The following is a 14,640-nucleotide window of genomic DNA, read 5'->3' as shown; positions in this document are numbered from 1 at the left end:
CGTTGACTTCTGTGTGCCTATTGCTCTAGAATGTGACTGAAAGAACCGTGCGACCCACTCCGCGCGTGACGGTGTGTAAGGGAACCACTTGGGCGGAGGGCGCCAGTTGGGCTAGTGTTTGCTTGAACGCTTCCACGCCACCGCCTACGCCAAAGTAGATGACTTTCGCGGCTACCAGCACTGCCGCATCTGCAGCGGCGTACGTGTGCAGCAATTGCACGAGTGGCGGCAGTGACGGCAGCGCATATACGGTCTCGGAGGTAAGAATGAGATCCATCCCCTGGGCGGGTGGTGGGTAATTCGTCCAGGCGCCCGCGATGAAGTTGACCTGCACGCCGTGTGCGGCCAGCGAGGTGCGGAAGGCCGAAACCAGTTCCGGGGTGATGGCCAGTTCACCGTGTCCATCTGCGTGTTCTGGTGCGGTATCGAAATGGTCCTGTCCCCTCCGTGCGAGCTCCTGTCGTTCCAGCGCGGTCTGCTGGGCGCCTGCACCCGCCCTAAACTCAGCCGCCGCTGCAGACGACCACCAAGCGAGTAGCACGTTGGGCAGCGTCACAAGCTGCAGCACCTGCGCGTTGTAATCCGCCAGGTTCAGGGTCATCTCCACCCCGGCTGGTTCATTCAGTACCTGCGTCAGCATGAATAGCGACGGCAGGGCCGTGCCGCATCCGAGTTCAAGGATGCGTTTGCCGGTGAAGTGTTCCGACCACCGGCCGGAATGCAGCCCGTCGAGCGTCTCGACGAGATCCAGGGCGCACTCCCACGTCTTGAGCCCGCCTTCGTACACGCCAGGTATCAAGTCCGACTGCGCGTCCACCTGCGCATCCATGCCTGTATCGGGGCTTTCCTCGTCGTCGAGCAGCATCTGAAAGCGCGCATCGAACAGGTCGCGCCGCAGCATCTGCACAGAGGTACCGTGCGCAGCGAGCGGGATGCTGATCGACGAATACGATATGCGCGAGGGCAGATGCTCGAGCATGTCGTCGAGCGGGTACGACTGGTACGGCGCTTGTGGGACCGAGGAGGCGTCGCCATTCGAGGTCAATGTGGACGCAGCCGGCGCCGGTGTGGACGCTAGCGAGACGTACTCGTCGTCCAGCTCCGAGTCGTCGAATTGGAACCCGAAAGACATGGTCGGCGTCGTTGTGGAGTGGATGACGGTCGGAACGATGCTGGAAGGGATCTCAGAAGAAGCTCAAATTTCCGCGCCGGCCAAAAAATCTAGGCTCGAACCTCGGATCTCGGCCTGCACCTCGCCTCCACCTGTCAACCCAGCCCAAACCAAACCCCGCACGCCGCGGCCTTTTGGACGTCGTACATTGCGGAAGTGATGAAGCTGGCAGAACTCTACGCTCTCAGAACAGGTCGCGGTCGGTGATGCAGCCTTCCGAGGCATTCTGCACGTCGCGCGCAAACTTGTACAGCCATCCGCGCTTCACCTTGAGCGTCTTGCCCTTCTTCTCCTTGACCCATGTGTCCATCCTGCTCTTGAGCTCGTCGGCGTCGACGTGCAGGTTGATCTCGCGCGTGTTGGCGTCGATAGTAATGCGATCGCCGTCGTGAACTAGCGCAATCGGCCCGCCCTCTGCGGCTTCGGGGACGACATGGCCGGTGCAGAAACCGTGCGAGGCACCCGAAAAGCGGCCGTCGGTGATGAGGGCGACTGTTTTGCCCAGGCCAGCACCCATGATCGCTCCAGTGGGTCCAAGCATCTCGGGCATACCAGGTCCTCCCTTGGGGCCGACATAGCGAATAACGACGACGTTACCGTCCTTGACGCGGCCCTCGGCAATGGCCTCGGTGATGCCCTCTTCGGAGTCGAAGACGACGGCGGTACCGTCGAACGTCAGGCCTTCTTTGCCAGTGAGCTTGGAGACGGCGCCGCCGGGGCAGAGCGAGCCGCGCATGATGGTAAGGTGTCCCGTGGCCTTGATCGGATTCGAGAGCGGACGGATGATGTCTTGCGACTCAAAGTCGAGCGGCTCGACGTCGGCGAGGTTCTCGCGCATCGTCTTGCCCGTGCAAGTCATGACATCGCCGTGCAGCAGATCCGTGTTCTCTAGGATGTATCGAAGCACGCGAGGAATGCCTCCGATCTTGTGAATGTCTTCAAAATAATACTTCCCTGACGGTTTGACGTCTGCCAGCATGGGCGTCTTGTCGCCGATGCGCTGGAAATCGTCGATGGTGATGTCGACGTCGGCGGCACGCGCGACGGCGATCAGGTGGAGCACGGCGTTGGTGGAGCCGCCCATGATGTGTGTCATGGTGATGGCGTTCTCGAATGCCTGCTTGGTCATGATGTCGCGCGGCTTGATGTCCTTAGCAAGCAGATTCTTCATGAAGCCGCCGACACGGAGGCACTCCTGCGTCTTTTCGGGGTAGACAGCGGGGATGCTGCTGGTCAAAGGCAGACCCATGCCCATCACCTCGATGGCGGTCGCCAGCGTGTTGGCCGTGTACATGCCACCGCACGCACCGGGACCGGGACAGGCATTTCGGATGAGGTCAACGCGCTGCTCGGCGGTAATCAAGCCCTTGCTGTAAGCGCCCGTCGCCTCGAAGTTGTCCGCCACATTGCACGGGTCGCCCTTCTTCCTGCCAAGACCAGGCATGTCCATGCCGTGCTTTCCCGGCTGGATGGTTCCGCCGTATACGATGATCGTAGGTCTGTTGTGTCGAAGCGAGGCAATCATACAGCCAGGCATGTTCTTGTCACAGCCGGGGATGCTGATGTTACCATCATGGTACTGGGCGAGGGTGATCGTCTCGATGGAGTCGGCGATGAGCTCTCGCGAGGGGAGCGAGTACTGCATTCCGGGCCCGCCCATGGTGATGGCGTCCGAGACGCCGACGGTGTTGTTTTGCAGTCCCACCAGACCCACCGCCTCGCATCCCTGCTTGATTTTGCGCCCGAATTCGAGAAGATGCGTGTTGCACGGGTTGCCCTCCCACCACACGGACGTGATACCGACCTGAGCCTTGTTCATGTCTTCGGTGGTGAAGCCGCATGCGTGCAGCATGGACTGCGCCGCACCCTTGTCCGCCGACTGCGTGATGAACGAGCTGATCTTGTTGAGCTTTGGCTCGGCGCCGGTGTCCGAGCCGCCGTTGCGCGCCGTCGAGCGCAGTTCCACCTGTCCAGGCGCCATGATTGCTTGGTCCGACTGTCTTTGAGGTGGAGGAGGAAAGAAGAAAGACTTCAGCTGCAAGAGTCAAGAAGCGATCAAGACGTGATGTGATGTGGTGAAAGGAAGGAGGATTGCCCTAAGGGTTGTAATTGTAATGTATAAAGGGTTGCCGTGCGGGGTGTGGGGGAGCGGGGGAGCGGTCGAACCCGTCAGGGCTGCCCTGACCGAGCCAGAGGTTGGTGGAGCCGAAGGCGTTGCTGAACCGAGGCGCTGCCCGTGCGCGTGGGGGAAAGAGCGCTTTGCGACGGCAGCGGAGCGACCTTTCTCACTCTCTGCTCGGTTCGCGCACGCTGTGGACTTTCCCCAGCTTTTGGCGATGTGGCCGAGCAATTCGCCGACGGGACATGGGGAGCAGTCCATTTGTAATCCACAGCGCTCCTTCAACGGCAAGGGCGCCCCCCATCCCTCCTTGCTCCGCCCGCATGGCAAAAAGAAGGGCTTGGGGCGACGAGGCGGCACGGGCGCTGCCTCTTTTCGCCTTGCAAAGCGCCGGTCCAGCCCCGATGCTTCCGCCGTCACCGGCACGACGGGCCCCCACACTTCCCGGTCGACGTGGGGGCGGTTCCGCTTCGCTTGATTTTGTCGTTTGCAGGGCTCTAACACCATTTGCGAAAAATTCCGCTCAGCGTGAGTTTACACGCGGGACCTCGCTCACAGCCTGAATGCTGACTTCTGACAGCTCGCTTAGGCTCCCGTCTCGCCCTCAACCACCTCCACGCTTCTCGCTCGCTGATTGGAGTCATTCAGAGCAGGCACACTGATACTGGCGATCGCTACGTTGGCTACCATTACGACGGAAATCGCGCTTGCCTCGAACGACGACAAAGCAGGGTATGGGAGTGAACTCGGAAAACAGGAGCAAAAAAAAGGGCATTGGAGAAGACGAAGACAGAAGGTGGTGAGGTGGGGCTCGAGCTCCGTACCTGATCTGGGCGCAAAGTGAGAGCGAGCACGGTTCCTTTCGGCGCAACACAGGAGCGAGCGGAACAGCGGCGGCGAAAATCAAGAGGTAAAGGACCACTGAATGTCGATGACGCCCAGGTTGGGATCGGCGAGCTCCTTGAACAGCGAGGGAGTCATATCGAGGCTCGTCTTTTTGCATCCAGGGCACAGGTCGGCCACGTATGCATTGGCGCACTTGGAACCGTGGCAGATATTGACGCTCTTGAAACAGTGTGAGCCGCCCTGGTAGATGTCGGACGAGAGCGCGACAATGTGGTCGTTGACCGTGTTCCACTTGCCGCAGCTTCCCTGGTTGGGCTTGAAGAACGTTCCCTTGCCGTGGAACTTGCCCTTGCCACCGGCGGGGGACGGCACGGCGTGATGCGCTTTGTGCTTATTCTTCTTGCGGCCCGCACGCGAGTGTTTGTGGTTGCGGTGGTGCGGCTTTCGTCGACCACGCGCCTCGATCGCATCGCCTTCGACATCCTCTTCATCCTCCTCCTCAACGTCAATCTCTACTTCCTCGTCGCGCGGCTCGAGTTGCAAAGCGCTGCCTGTCGTAGAGGCAATGTTGCGCGATTCGAGAAGCACGGAAGACGAGCTGGCGTCGTGGCCGGCTGAAAGTTGTGCACTGGCCGCCGCTACCAAGAGCGACGAGAAGATCGTCCATGCCGCAATCCTCATCTTGGGTGTATGCTGTCCGAAAATGAATGTCGATGGTGTTGTTAAGAATCCGTCACTGGGGTCGGAACGTTCGAGACGAGAAAGGAGACGGGAAAGGACAGGGTGGAAGTAGAAGCGAATGGCGTCGGACGAGGAAGAGGATGAGGATAGCCAGCAAGATGCAGACGGACAGGGGGTGGCGGACGATCAACCATCTCTCACCCACCATCTGCTTCGAACCCCCTACCGCTACTTCGCGGTGCTTCTGTGCAAAAACCCCACTCGACTCCATCTGTATGCGTCCCAGCCTGCATGCTGCTTCACACGGCTTCACAACACACCGGACCCAATTAGGCAAGCCCTGCCCCTCTCTAATCCAACGGAACCGCCGGCGGAGTGTGAACGGACAACCAACACCTACATCACGCGGACGCACAAGGATGAGCCTGAGCCGAACAGACCCTCGAAACGATCGACAGGGTGCATGTTTCCCGAACCTCCCCCTTCATCAGCTGCAAACCTGCGAGGCCCCTCCTGGTCGGAGAGCCAATTCTGTGGTTTTTCAACAACGCAGGCCATGCATGCAACTCGGCACACCCACAACACGCGCGCGTCACCACTCTCCCTCGACTGGATCGCAAAATTCCCGCTCCGACCCCGAGCCAACAGTGCAGCCAAAAAGAGCAAAAAAGAATGCATTGACGGGGACTCGAACCCCGGTCGAGTCGAATCGGTAGTCACGCCTCAGGAAGGCGATGAGTGGCAACGACTCATGATACCCCTACACTATCAATGCCGGTTCATGTTTGCCTGCCAAACCAAGGTTTTCATTAGGTCGTTTGTAAAGCTGCAAAAGATCAGGGGATTCGAGGCGCTTGAGAAAATGCATGACCCTACTGCCGACGACGACGCTATGCAAGTTGGTTTGCTGCCTATGAGATGGTGTCAAGTGATCCCTGCGTGCTTGGTGGTATCAGCTTCCAGCTTCAAACGTGTTGAGCCTAGAGGTGAGCTTCGCCGAAACCACTACCGGCCAAGAAAACTCCACCAAAACTCCATCAAGAAAGCGAAAGCTTGTCTTTCAGCTACATCATGATTCCAGGCCGAAAGCTTGATCAGTTCAAAGCTGGTGGTACGCAGCTTGGTTGACGGACTAACGGTGAATGCGCACTCAAGACACCACCGTTTCTGACGGATGAGGGATGGTCATTTGCAGTAGGGGCGACGAATTTCTCGCATACGTCGAAATCTACGGGCTGATCTTGCTTTTTGTCCGGCAGAATAGAAGATGGGTCCTACGAAAGTTGGCACTCTTGCCGAGTGCTTCCAGACTCACAGTGATGCTGCCGGTGCTCTATCAGTCGTCGAGCCATTGCCACAGTCCTCGGCGCTTCCGTTCTGGTTGCGGACAGATCTATGTCTTTGACTGGCGGGTTAAACATGAAAATCGAAATGCTGTTACTGTGCGCAGAAAAAAAATGCAGGTTGCTAAAATCCAGAAAAAATCAAACGATGCTGCTGGTCTACTGATTCTTCGGGGGTGGTGTTGCATCGACGACGCCGACGAGGCGCAGACGGGAGCGCACAAAGAGGGTGGAAAAGAGGAACTGCGAGAGCTGGTGGTCGTACAGTGGCAGATGGCGGTATCCTTGCTGGAGAGCGCCTACGCTCACGGCGTATGCTGCCACGCTGTCGGCGTCGATGGAGCTGGTGGAAGATGCCACGGAGCTCTCGCTTCCGGGTCCGCCACGTGCTCCTGAGCCGGTCTTGCTACCATCAGCTGCGGTGTCCAGCGCTAGCTTCGCCGTCGCATCGATCGGTGGGCTCGTCGAGTCCGCTGGCGCTGTGGAAGGGGGTGCTGGTGCGGGATCGCGGCTGTCTTCGCCTTCGAGATCGTCGTCAAAGATCTCGAAGCGCACAAAGCACAGGTCAAGAAGCCCGCGGCTTATGCGGTCCAGCTCGGCATGATCGAGCGGAATGCTAGCTGCCGAAGCCTGGGCAGCTTCGACGAGGGCCATCACTTCGGCATTCGCGCTCGCCGGCACGTCGATGAGCAGACTCATGTCCGTGTGCCATTCGGGGCTGAAGCCGTTGCTCCGCACCGTCGGCGTCCTGAGCAGCTGGGCGGGTGCCAAACTACTCGTATGCCAGACGCTGCTCAGGCTTGCTCGGCGCTCAGACTCGTTCGTGGAGGCTGCGACGTCGAGCCCCTGCCAACATGATCCCTTGGACTCGAGCTGCGCTTTGCCGTCTAATTGTCCAGCACTTGCGCTCGCATCGTGATGGCCATTCTCTTGGATGGCAGCCCTGGTGTCTACTTTCTCCGAGCTGCTCTGTGTCAAGCTCGCTGTGGCGCCACTGTCCTGCCTCTGCCCGTCGACTTGCTGAGATGCAGACTTTGCGACTCTACGCACAGCCGACTTCTGCAGCAAGCCCCTCGGCTGCTTGCCCCAGCAGTCGGGCGCCAGCAGCGACACGACAACAAACGGATCGATCGGATCCCGCCCTTCCGATGTGTTTGCCTTGTCCCTGTCCTTGTCTCTTTCCTTGCCCGACCTGCTCTTCTTCGGCAGCTGCTGCGCCGAGACGATGCTGAGGTCCAGCGAGAAGCGCAGCGCCTTGCCCGCGACCGACTTGGTCTTGTCCTTGACGCGCAGTGCCACGGGCTTGAGCACGTAACCACATCGGCCATTGCGGCCGAACATGGCTTGGTTCAGCTCGAATCCGAGATCGGTCGTCTGCCAGTTGAGCGCCACCAGCTGACAGCCGGTCGCCCACATGTCGAGCGGGACAAAGTTACGACTCGCGTGGAGCCGCGCAAAGCTCGTCATGGACGGATAGATGCGGGTGAGATGCGTGCGATTGTGCTTGACGAGCGCCTCGTTTGAAATCGGATCGCGGATCAGCTTGAGCGCCGTCTTTTCCGAGAGCGAGACCATGTGCTGCGTGGCATACGACTCCTTTTTGTTGAAGCCTCGGCACTTGACGCCGATCGTATAGATGAGCAAGGATGCGAGCGCCGCCGACATCATCTTTTTGCCATGTTTGCTGCTGCCCCGACCGAATTCTTCCCGAGAGTCTCGCTCGACCTCGAGCGGATCGAGGCCCTCGCTCGAGCGTCGAGGAGCCGGATTGGCGGCCGGCTTGTCACCACGATGCGCACGCCGAGTCACCCGACGCACGAGCTGCTTGGCGCTCAGAAGCCGTGATTCGATCTCCGAGTCCGTCGTTGTGGTCGTGTCCGTTGCCGACGTCGAGGGCTCCAGGACAGTGGCGGGTACGACGTTCGGCTCGTCCTTCCGCTGTCCTGACGAGCCCAGCATACCTGCCTGCCTCTTGTCGTGGAGGATGCGCTGGCTCTCGGCAAGCGAGATGTTCTTGGCCTTGACAAGCACCTTGAATTTGAGCTCTTCCGGTGATGGCAGCTCGTCCTCGGCTCCTGGCAGGGATCGAGAGCCCACGGGCTGTGTCAAAAGCATATCGCCCAGAGTGTCCTTCAGAATACGAGTCATGACATCTTGCTGGGGCGGATCTGCATGGACCTCGAGGCTGAGGATGAGCGGGTAGGGCGAGGTGACAAAGGCATATCGCGCGATCGCCGTGATCACATCTTGGAACGGGACGCGGCTCGTGAGCGTGCGGCCGTGCGTGATCTGAGGCACGTTGTTGGGACCATCCCAGCAGTCCAGCTCTACACTGCGGGCTCCTTGCAGCAGGGCGCGGATGTATCCTTCTACGGTGCTGTCACCCTTCCACTGACCGCCCACTAAATACGTGTTGTGACTCGAGCTGATGTAGTACTCGCTGAGTGGCCGAGTCATGTCGTGGTGCACCGTCGATTTGCGAAGATGCGCGGCCACTTTGCGAGTGTTGGCGGTCGAGTCGCAGGCGCCTGCAGCGATAAGCTCTTCTGTTGTATCAGCAAAGGCACGGGAAGGCGTCTGCTGCTGCTGTGCAGGTGTTCCTTGCTGAGCCTGCGTCGAGTCGGCCTGCAGCGCCGCATCAGCCGAGGGTGATGCCAGGAGCTTGCGCGTCGAACACGACGCTTCGGGCTCTGCCGTCATGGTTGCGAAGAGAGGAAGCTGATCGACCAAGGGTGGGTTGTCCGAGGACGAGAGGAAGTCGAGGAAGCCGTCGTAGTCCATCTGGGCCCTTTCGAGCGGCGCGTCCGGGGGTAGCGACGCCGAGAGGCGGCTGTTGCAATGTCGACGAAAGAGGTCGTCGATCTGATTATCGCTAAAGTGTCGATTGCCCTGCTCATCGCGGACGAAGCGGCGAAAGGCTTCGATGGAGATGGCTCGTGTGCGACACGGCTCAGGTCCTGCTGCCAGCGTGGCGTTGTTGACAGAAACGGCAAGTGTTGCCTCTGATGGCGTTCGCTGGGCATTCGTCGAGTCTGGCCTCTGAACGGAACCTGAAAGCTCCGCAGCGCCAGCTTGACCGGGGTTTGGGGCTGCTGATTCGGTCGCTGCACTCTGGCCACGATCGAGCGGGACGTCGGCCCATGCAGCAAAGATGCTCTGCACGTCTGCGCGTTGCTTGAGCAGAGAGACAAAGTGCTGAAAGTCGTGAAAGTCGAGGTAGCCACGATTGCGCCAGTCTGCGAGGTTGAAGCAGCGGCGAAGATGCGTCTTGTTGGACTCGATGCCGAGCCTGCGGCAGAGCTGCATGACTTCGTCGATCGAGAGCTTCTCGTCGTTGGACTGATCGGCATCCTTCCAGTGGTGCCGCATCCACAGATGGCGACGATGTTCGATGCTGGCGGACGATCCAACGGCACCGATCAGCTCCCTGCGCAGAGACTGAAGATGGAGGAGGCTGGTACGCCATCTTGCGAGCGACGCATCAGAGAGGGCGATGAGGTGCAGTGCCTTGTAGATGCCGCCGTTCTGATAGATGATGGTCACCCAGCGAGGTTCGTGCGCCGAGGAGATGTTGAGGGAGGTCCTGTAAGAGGCAGCCGAGGGCCCGAAGCGGACCTCGCGGATGGACTCGAGGTTGACGCGATTGTTCTTCTTGGACTCCCAGAGGATCTGACCACGATCTGGATCGAGCTTGAAGATGCGAGGCTTGACCTTTTTGTGCGTGACCTTGAGCATCTTTTCGCCCTCGGGGAGGAGCAGTTCGCTCGATGGATCCACAGAGGATGAAGCGGGATTCGCTGGTGATACCGGATCGGAATGCCCAGAGAGTTGAGAGGAATCTCGAGATATAGAAGGATGCACTTCGAGCGGGTCGGGAGAGGCCTGAGGTTCCGTAGGCCCGGATGCATTGTCGCCAGATCCGGTTGCTGCGTCAGAAGGTACTCGAAAATTGGGTTGCTCTCCGTTGGACGACAACCGCGAGGAGGTGGATGCCAACGGAAGGAAAGACGCTTCCTCTGCCTCGGTGAGAGGTGGAGGTGATGCGACCAAGGGGGCCGTGGGTAGGACTGTCTTGGATATACTTCGAGAGAGGGAGGGAGGCGGATGGTGGGCGTCGGTCTCGGCGGCGTTGCTGCCCGAGCGCATCCTGCGGTAGGTCTCGCTAGCACGCCTCTGATGATGCAAGCGGTCAGTGAGAGAAGCCACGCCGACTGAGAGGGTCCGAGCAATACCAGAGCTCCTCGGAGGGGAGGTGCTTGGTTCGGGAGGGGATCCGGTGGATGGAGGTGGTGAGAGGGTCTGTGCCGAGCGAGCTGCACCGAGTCTCGGGGTCGCGATGGGCTGTGTGGTCGTCCTCCTTGCCGCAGCATCGTATGACAGAGAGCCGGTGCTGGATCCACCGCTGAAAGATCTAGGTGGTGGTAGGAAGCGCGCTTGATCGTGGTCCTCCATTGTGTGGTGAAACGAGATCATATCGGCACCGCTTGTGCCCGGCGGGCCAGGAGGGACGATCGACGCCGTTTGCGATGATGACGGGGAGATCACGTCCATTGTGGGGTCGAAAGGCCTGTGCAGGAGCGAGCGAAGCCATGATCGGACCGAGTGATGTGCTGTGCGATCGTGTGGGGTGGCATGCTGTTCGTGAGCAGACATGAGGGGCCTTTGCAACGAGATCCTGTGGATGTCATGGGATGAAGGTAGGATAGGCTGCAGTCGATGGACTACGCCTTGGCTTTGGCTAGCCTGGTCAAAGCGGAGCGGCTCGGATTGCTGTGCTGTGTGTGGGGAGAGAGTGAGTGAAGGAGTGTGAGAGAGAAAGCACAGCCCAACCACCTTTACCATTCGGGAGTTGAAAGCAGCCGAGAGCACAAAATTGGACGTGCATTGCATCCGTGCGTGCATCCGAGCGAACCCTTTTGGTTCGGGTGGAGCACAGTTGGCATCGCCCGATATTCCCATGGCCAGCCCGATGCTCACCAGGTCAGCGGGCACGGAAGTCGGCTCGAAGGGCGGCTGGAATTTTTGGGTTGGAGGCGCACTTTTTCTTGATTTCTTGCAAAAAGCCTGGCGCTCCTCTCGCTGGCAAACCACATTCGCTTCCTCCCTTCTCTTTCCTCACTTAACGCCACTGCCAAACATGTTCAAGCGCGTGGCCAAGGCCACCGGAAGGAAGGGCGACGTGGACGAGCTCAAGCTCGCCACCGGTGACGACACCGCCATTGGCGTCGACAAGCTCATCGACGAGTCCTCCAGCTCCGAAGGCGAAGACGACGACAGCGAGGAAGAAGACGACGAAAAGGATGGCAGCGAAGACTCTGAAGGGGAAGCTTCAGGTGAAGAGGCCAAACTGAAGGCTGGTTCGAAGCGAAAGCGCGTAGAGGACGACGAGGCCGACGCGGCCGACGCGGCGAAAGCAGAGGCAGCCGCTGTGCAGGTCTCCATTCGCGAGGCGATGCAAGACCCGATCTACGTTCCCACCGAAGGCGAGAAGAAGCACGGCGTGCTCGCATCGCGCTGCATCGTCTGCGAGGCTGCTGTGCTCAAGACGCCCCATCTGGTCGCCGAGCATCTGGAGGGCAAGGGCCACAAGCGCCGCTTCGAGCGCTTCCAGAGCTTCGTCCAGGAGCAGCTCTCGGAAGGCCAGCGCAAGAACCTCGATGCGAGGGACGCCGTCGACCAGATGGACGCCTGGAAGACCGAGCAGGATGCTCTTGCCAAGCAGAAACTCGCCGATGCTCCTCCCAGCAAGAGCAAGCTCGCCAAGAAGAAGAAGGCCGCCGAGTTCCGAAAGATGAAGAAGGAGGCGGCGCACAAGCGCAGGCTGAAGAAGAAGGCAGACAAGAAGGAGAAGAAGGACCTCAAGTCCACGAGCCAAGCGAAGAAGACCGGCACCGACGCCAGTCCGGAGAAGAAGGGCGAGAATGCTAGCCCAGCGAAGAAGGCCAAGACTGCCTACGCGGACAAGAGGGCCAAGAAGAAGGCATGATGCTCACGTCCGCTCGGCACCTCCACAGCCACTTGCATCACTATACCCGCTCGCCTTCCGCTGCCAGCCGCATCGGCGCTCCCCCATCATCCACGCTGCAACTCTGTATTCTAATCATTTCCGCCACACGACATCTTTCAGCCTCGAAGTCAAGCATACGATACTTTTTCATTTCGGCATACGAAGCATCGAATCATCACCGGGAGCGAGTAAAGAGGCTGAGCTACGGACGCAGGGCACCTAGGTGTACCAGGTCGGGGTGGGCCATCCGTCCTTGCCGGGGCCGTGGAGGGCGAAGCGGCCTACCTCTGCGCGCTTGTGTGCGATGGGGTCGTGGAGCGAGTGCGTCCTGAGATCCCTAAAGGCAACATCGAAGCCATACTTGCCCGCGACGGCCCTTGCGCCGGTAAGCTCGTAGATCTGGCTGGTGACGGCCAATCCTACATCGACGGCGTTGATCTTGGCGGCAGCGACGCGCACGGCGAACTTGGCGCGCTGCTCTTCGGTGACCTGCTGGCGCGGAGCCGTGTGAAGGATGGCCGAGGCCTCGGCAAAGACGACTTCGATGAACGAGGCGGTGGCCCAGAGTTTGGCCTGCAGATCGCCGTAGCCGATCTGGATGTAGGCCTCGTCGGTGCCGCGTGCGACGGGTTGGGGCTGGTATGGCCATCCGCGCGTGTTGGCCTTGGTGTAGGCCGCAGCCCTCGCGAGTGCTCCCTCGGCAATACCCAGGTAGAACGAGGTAAAGACCAGCTGGATCTGGGGCAGGTTGAGCGTGTTGTACGCTCCGATCGGCTGGAACTGTTTGTTGACAAAGCCGAGCGCATCCGACCACGACACGACGACATTGGTGATGCTGATACCACCACTCTGCGTACCGCGCATGCCGAGCGTGTCGACCCACTCATCGCCATACACGATCCCAGCCTGCTTGCTAAGCACAGCCGCAAAGACGTGACCACCTTCGGGAAGCGAGCCCTCGAGAATCGTCACGTCCGAAATCTTGCTTCCGGTCGAGAAGGTCTTTTTGCCATTGAACACGAGCTTGTCGGCATCGTTGGGGTCCTGTTGAACCTTGAGATCGGCATCGCGAGGATTGACCGCACCGCCGACAAAGTACTTGTTCTTGGTGATCCACTCCTCGAACCGGGTTCGCTGCTCGTCGGTTCCCACCAGTGCACCGGCCCACGACCACAGATAGTGGTAGCCGATCAGCTGGCCGAGCGAGCCATCGCCGCGTGCAATGATGCGGATCACCTCGTACGCCTCCTTCCACGTCAGGCCCGCACCACCCGCGGACTTGGGCCCAAGGATGGTCACCAGACCCGCATCCTTGAGCAGCTGCACTTGGCGGTAGGGCACGACGTTGCCGCGGTCGCGGATCGCCTCGTCCTCGTGCAGCAGCTCGGACACTTGAGCAGCTCGCGCGAAGACCTCCTCGGGCGTCACGGGATCCTTGTCGAACTTGGGGTACTGCACCACCTCGGGGTCGGGCTGGATGCGAGAGGCGCCCTTGACAGCAGCCGGTGCTGCGTTGGTGTCGCCCGAAGCTACGGTTGCGGTCGGAGCCATGGTGTCTGTCGAAGCGGAGTTGGCGGGGGGAGCTGTATGAGATGAGGTGGTCGAGTACTGTCTCTCAGGGGGCAGTTGTAGCAATCACGAGTCGCAACAGCGATGGACAGACGAGATTTGGCGCCGATATATACCCCCTGGCAAGATCTCGCAAGGGGACTCGTTTGGGCGGTAAGGGGTCCTTCGCCCGGACACATGCGCTCGGGGCAACCTGCACCGTTTGCTTGCAAGCTCTATCCATTGGCACCACGTCCACAATCAGGGTCAATCTCAGAAGATTGCAGTGCACCATTGATCCGCATGAGCCGCCTGGTGCCGCGTGCCAGGGCTTGCCACGGGGGTGATGAGCCGCGATTTGGGCATCTCGTGCCTGGACAGTGCTGGCAGAGACCCACTCGCGCGATCCGACACTGTTCGCGCTCTGCCACTGTGTTGATGGGGCAGCGCGATGCGATGGTACAATGGCGACGGGGAAGGGCGAGCGTCATTCCTTAGCGTCGAGTCGGATGGCGTGAGATGGCGGCGAGATCTGGGCGAGCGCACGTTTTAGCGCCGAACCCAACGGGCGCGCGCGCGCATTTGGGCACTTTTCTGACAGCCGAAGCCGCGCTGACGTGCTCGCTCGCCATCCACCCTCGGCGCTCCGCAATCCACAATCCGCACCCCGTCCATCCGCTCGCTTCCGCAATCACGCACCCCACACTCAAGCGCAGAATCAGACATGCTCTGCAACTCTTTGCGTATCGGGCTCCAATTCACACGGCTACGGGGCTGTCACGCGATCGCATCTGTGCCCCCCTCAGAGAGCAGCGTGCCACTGGCCCCACCGCCGTGTGGGAAGGAAAGCTTACTGATGTCACGGCGAGCTGCTAGCGTGAAAAAGTCGACGGCAAAATACGGTCCACTGGGTCGGTCGTATGCT

General features: G+C 60.1%; 6 protein-coding genes and 1 non-coding gene across 7 annotated transcripts; 1 reads left to right on the top strand and 6 right to left on the bottom strand.

Moving 5' to 3' along the window:
- Window positions 1-25: 25 nt before the first annotated feature.
- PAN0_010c3986 (uncharacterized protein) lies at window positions 26-1,132 on the bottom strand (the record flags this gene model as incomplete). Its single annotated transcript, XM_014800442.1, has 1 exon — window positions 26-1,132. One exon carries the CDS (start codon window positions 1,130-1,132, stop codon window positions 26-28), a length of 1,107 nt encoding a protein of 368 aa, XP_014655928.1.
- Window positions 1,133-1,355: 223 nt separating this feature from the next.
- On the bottom strand, window positions 1,356-3,152 carry PAN0_010c3985 (dihydroxy-acid dehydratase; the record flags this gene model as incomplete). The annotated part of the gene is made up of 1 exon (XM_014800441.1): window positions 1,356-3,152. One exon carries the CDS (start codon window positions 3,150-3,152, stop codon window positions 1,356-1,358), a length of 1,797 nt encoding a protein of 598 aa, XP_014655927.1.
- Window positions 3,153-4,193: 1,041 nt separating this feature from the next.
- On the bottom strand, window positions 4,194-4,817 carry PAN0_010c3984 (riboflavin-aldehyde forming enzyme; the record flags this gene model as incomplete). The annotated part of the gene is made up of 1 exon (XM_014800440.1): window positions 4,194-4,817. One exon carries the CDS (start codon window positions 4,815-4,817, stop codon window positions 4,194-4,196), a length of 624 nt encoding a protein of 207 aa, XP_014655926.1.
- Window positions 4,818-5,490: 673 nt separating this feature from the next.
- Window positions 5,491-5,592, bottom strand: PAN0_t010c0002. Its single transcript has 2 exons — window positions 5,557-5,592; window positions 5,491-5,525 (listed from the first exon to the last, which is right to left on the bottom strand). It is a non-coding gene; the product is annotated as a tRNA-Gly (tRNA).
- A 727-nt stretch (window positions 5,593-6,319) lies between these two features.
- PAN0_010c3983 (uncharacterized protein) lies at window positions 6,320-10,711 on the bottom strand (the record flags this gene model as incomplete). The annotated part of the gene is made up of 1 exon (XM_014800439.1): window positions 6,320-10,711. One exon carries the CDS (start codon window positions 10,709-10,711, stop codon window positions 6,320-6,322), a length of 4,392 nt encoding a protein of 1,463 aa, XP_014655925.1.
- A 586-nt stretch (window positions 10,712-11,297) lies between these two features.
- Window positions 11,298-12,146, top strand: PAN0_010d3982 (uncharacterized protein; the record flags this gene model as incomplete). The annotated part of the gene is made up of 1 exon (XM_014800438.1): window positions 11,298-12,146. The coding sequence occupies one exon, from the start codon at window positions 11,298-11,300 to the stop codon at window positions 12,144-12,146; it is 849 nt and encodes a 282-aa protein (XP_014655924.1).
- Window positions 12,147-12,386: 240 nt separating this feature from the next.
- Window positions 12,387-13,718, bottom strand: PAN0_010c3981 (FMNH2-dependent monooxygenase; the record flags this gene model as incomplete). The annotated part of the gene is made up of 1 exon (XM_014800437.1): window positions 12,387-13,718. The coding sequence occupies one exon, from the start codon at window positions 13,716-13,718 to the stop codon at window positions 12,387-12,389; it is 1,332 nt and encodes a 443-aa protein (XP_014655923.1).
- Window positions 13,719-14,640: the final 922 nt, after the last annotated feature.

Source organism: Moesziomyces antarcticus (genome assembly GCF_000747765.1).
Source record: "Moesziomyces antarcticus DNA, scaffold: scaffold_v10010, strain JCM 10317, whole genome shotgun sequence".
Lineage (NCBI taxonomy): Eukaryota > Fungi > Basidiomycota > Ustilaginomycetes > Ustilaginales > Ustilaginaceae > Moesziomyces > Moesziomyces antarcticus.
This window is presented reverse-complemented; position numbering and strand designations above follow the sequence as displayed.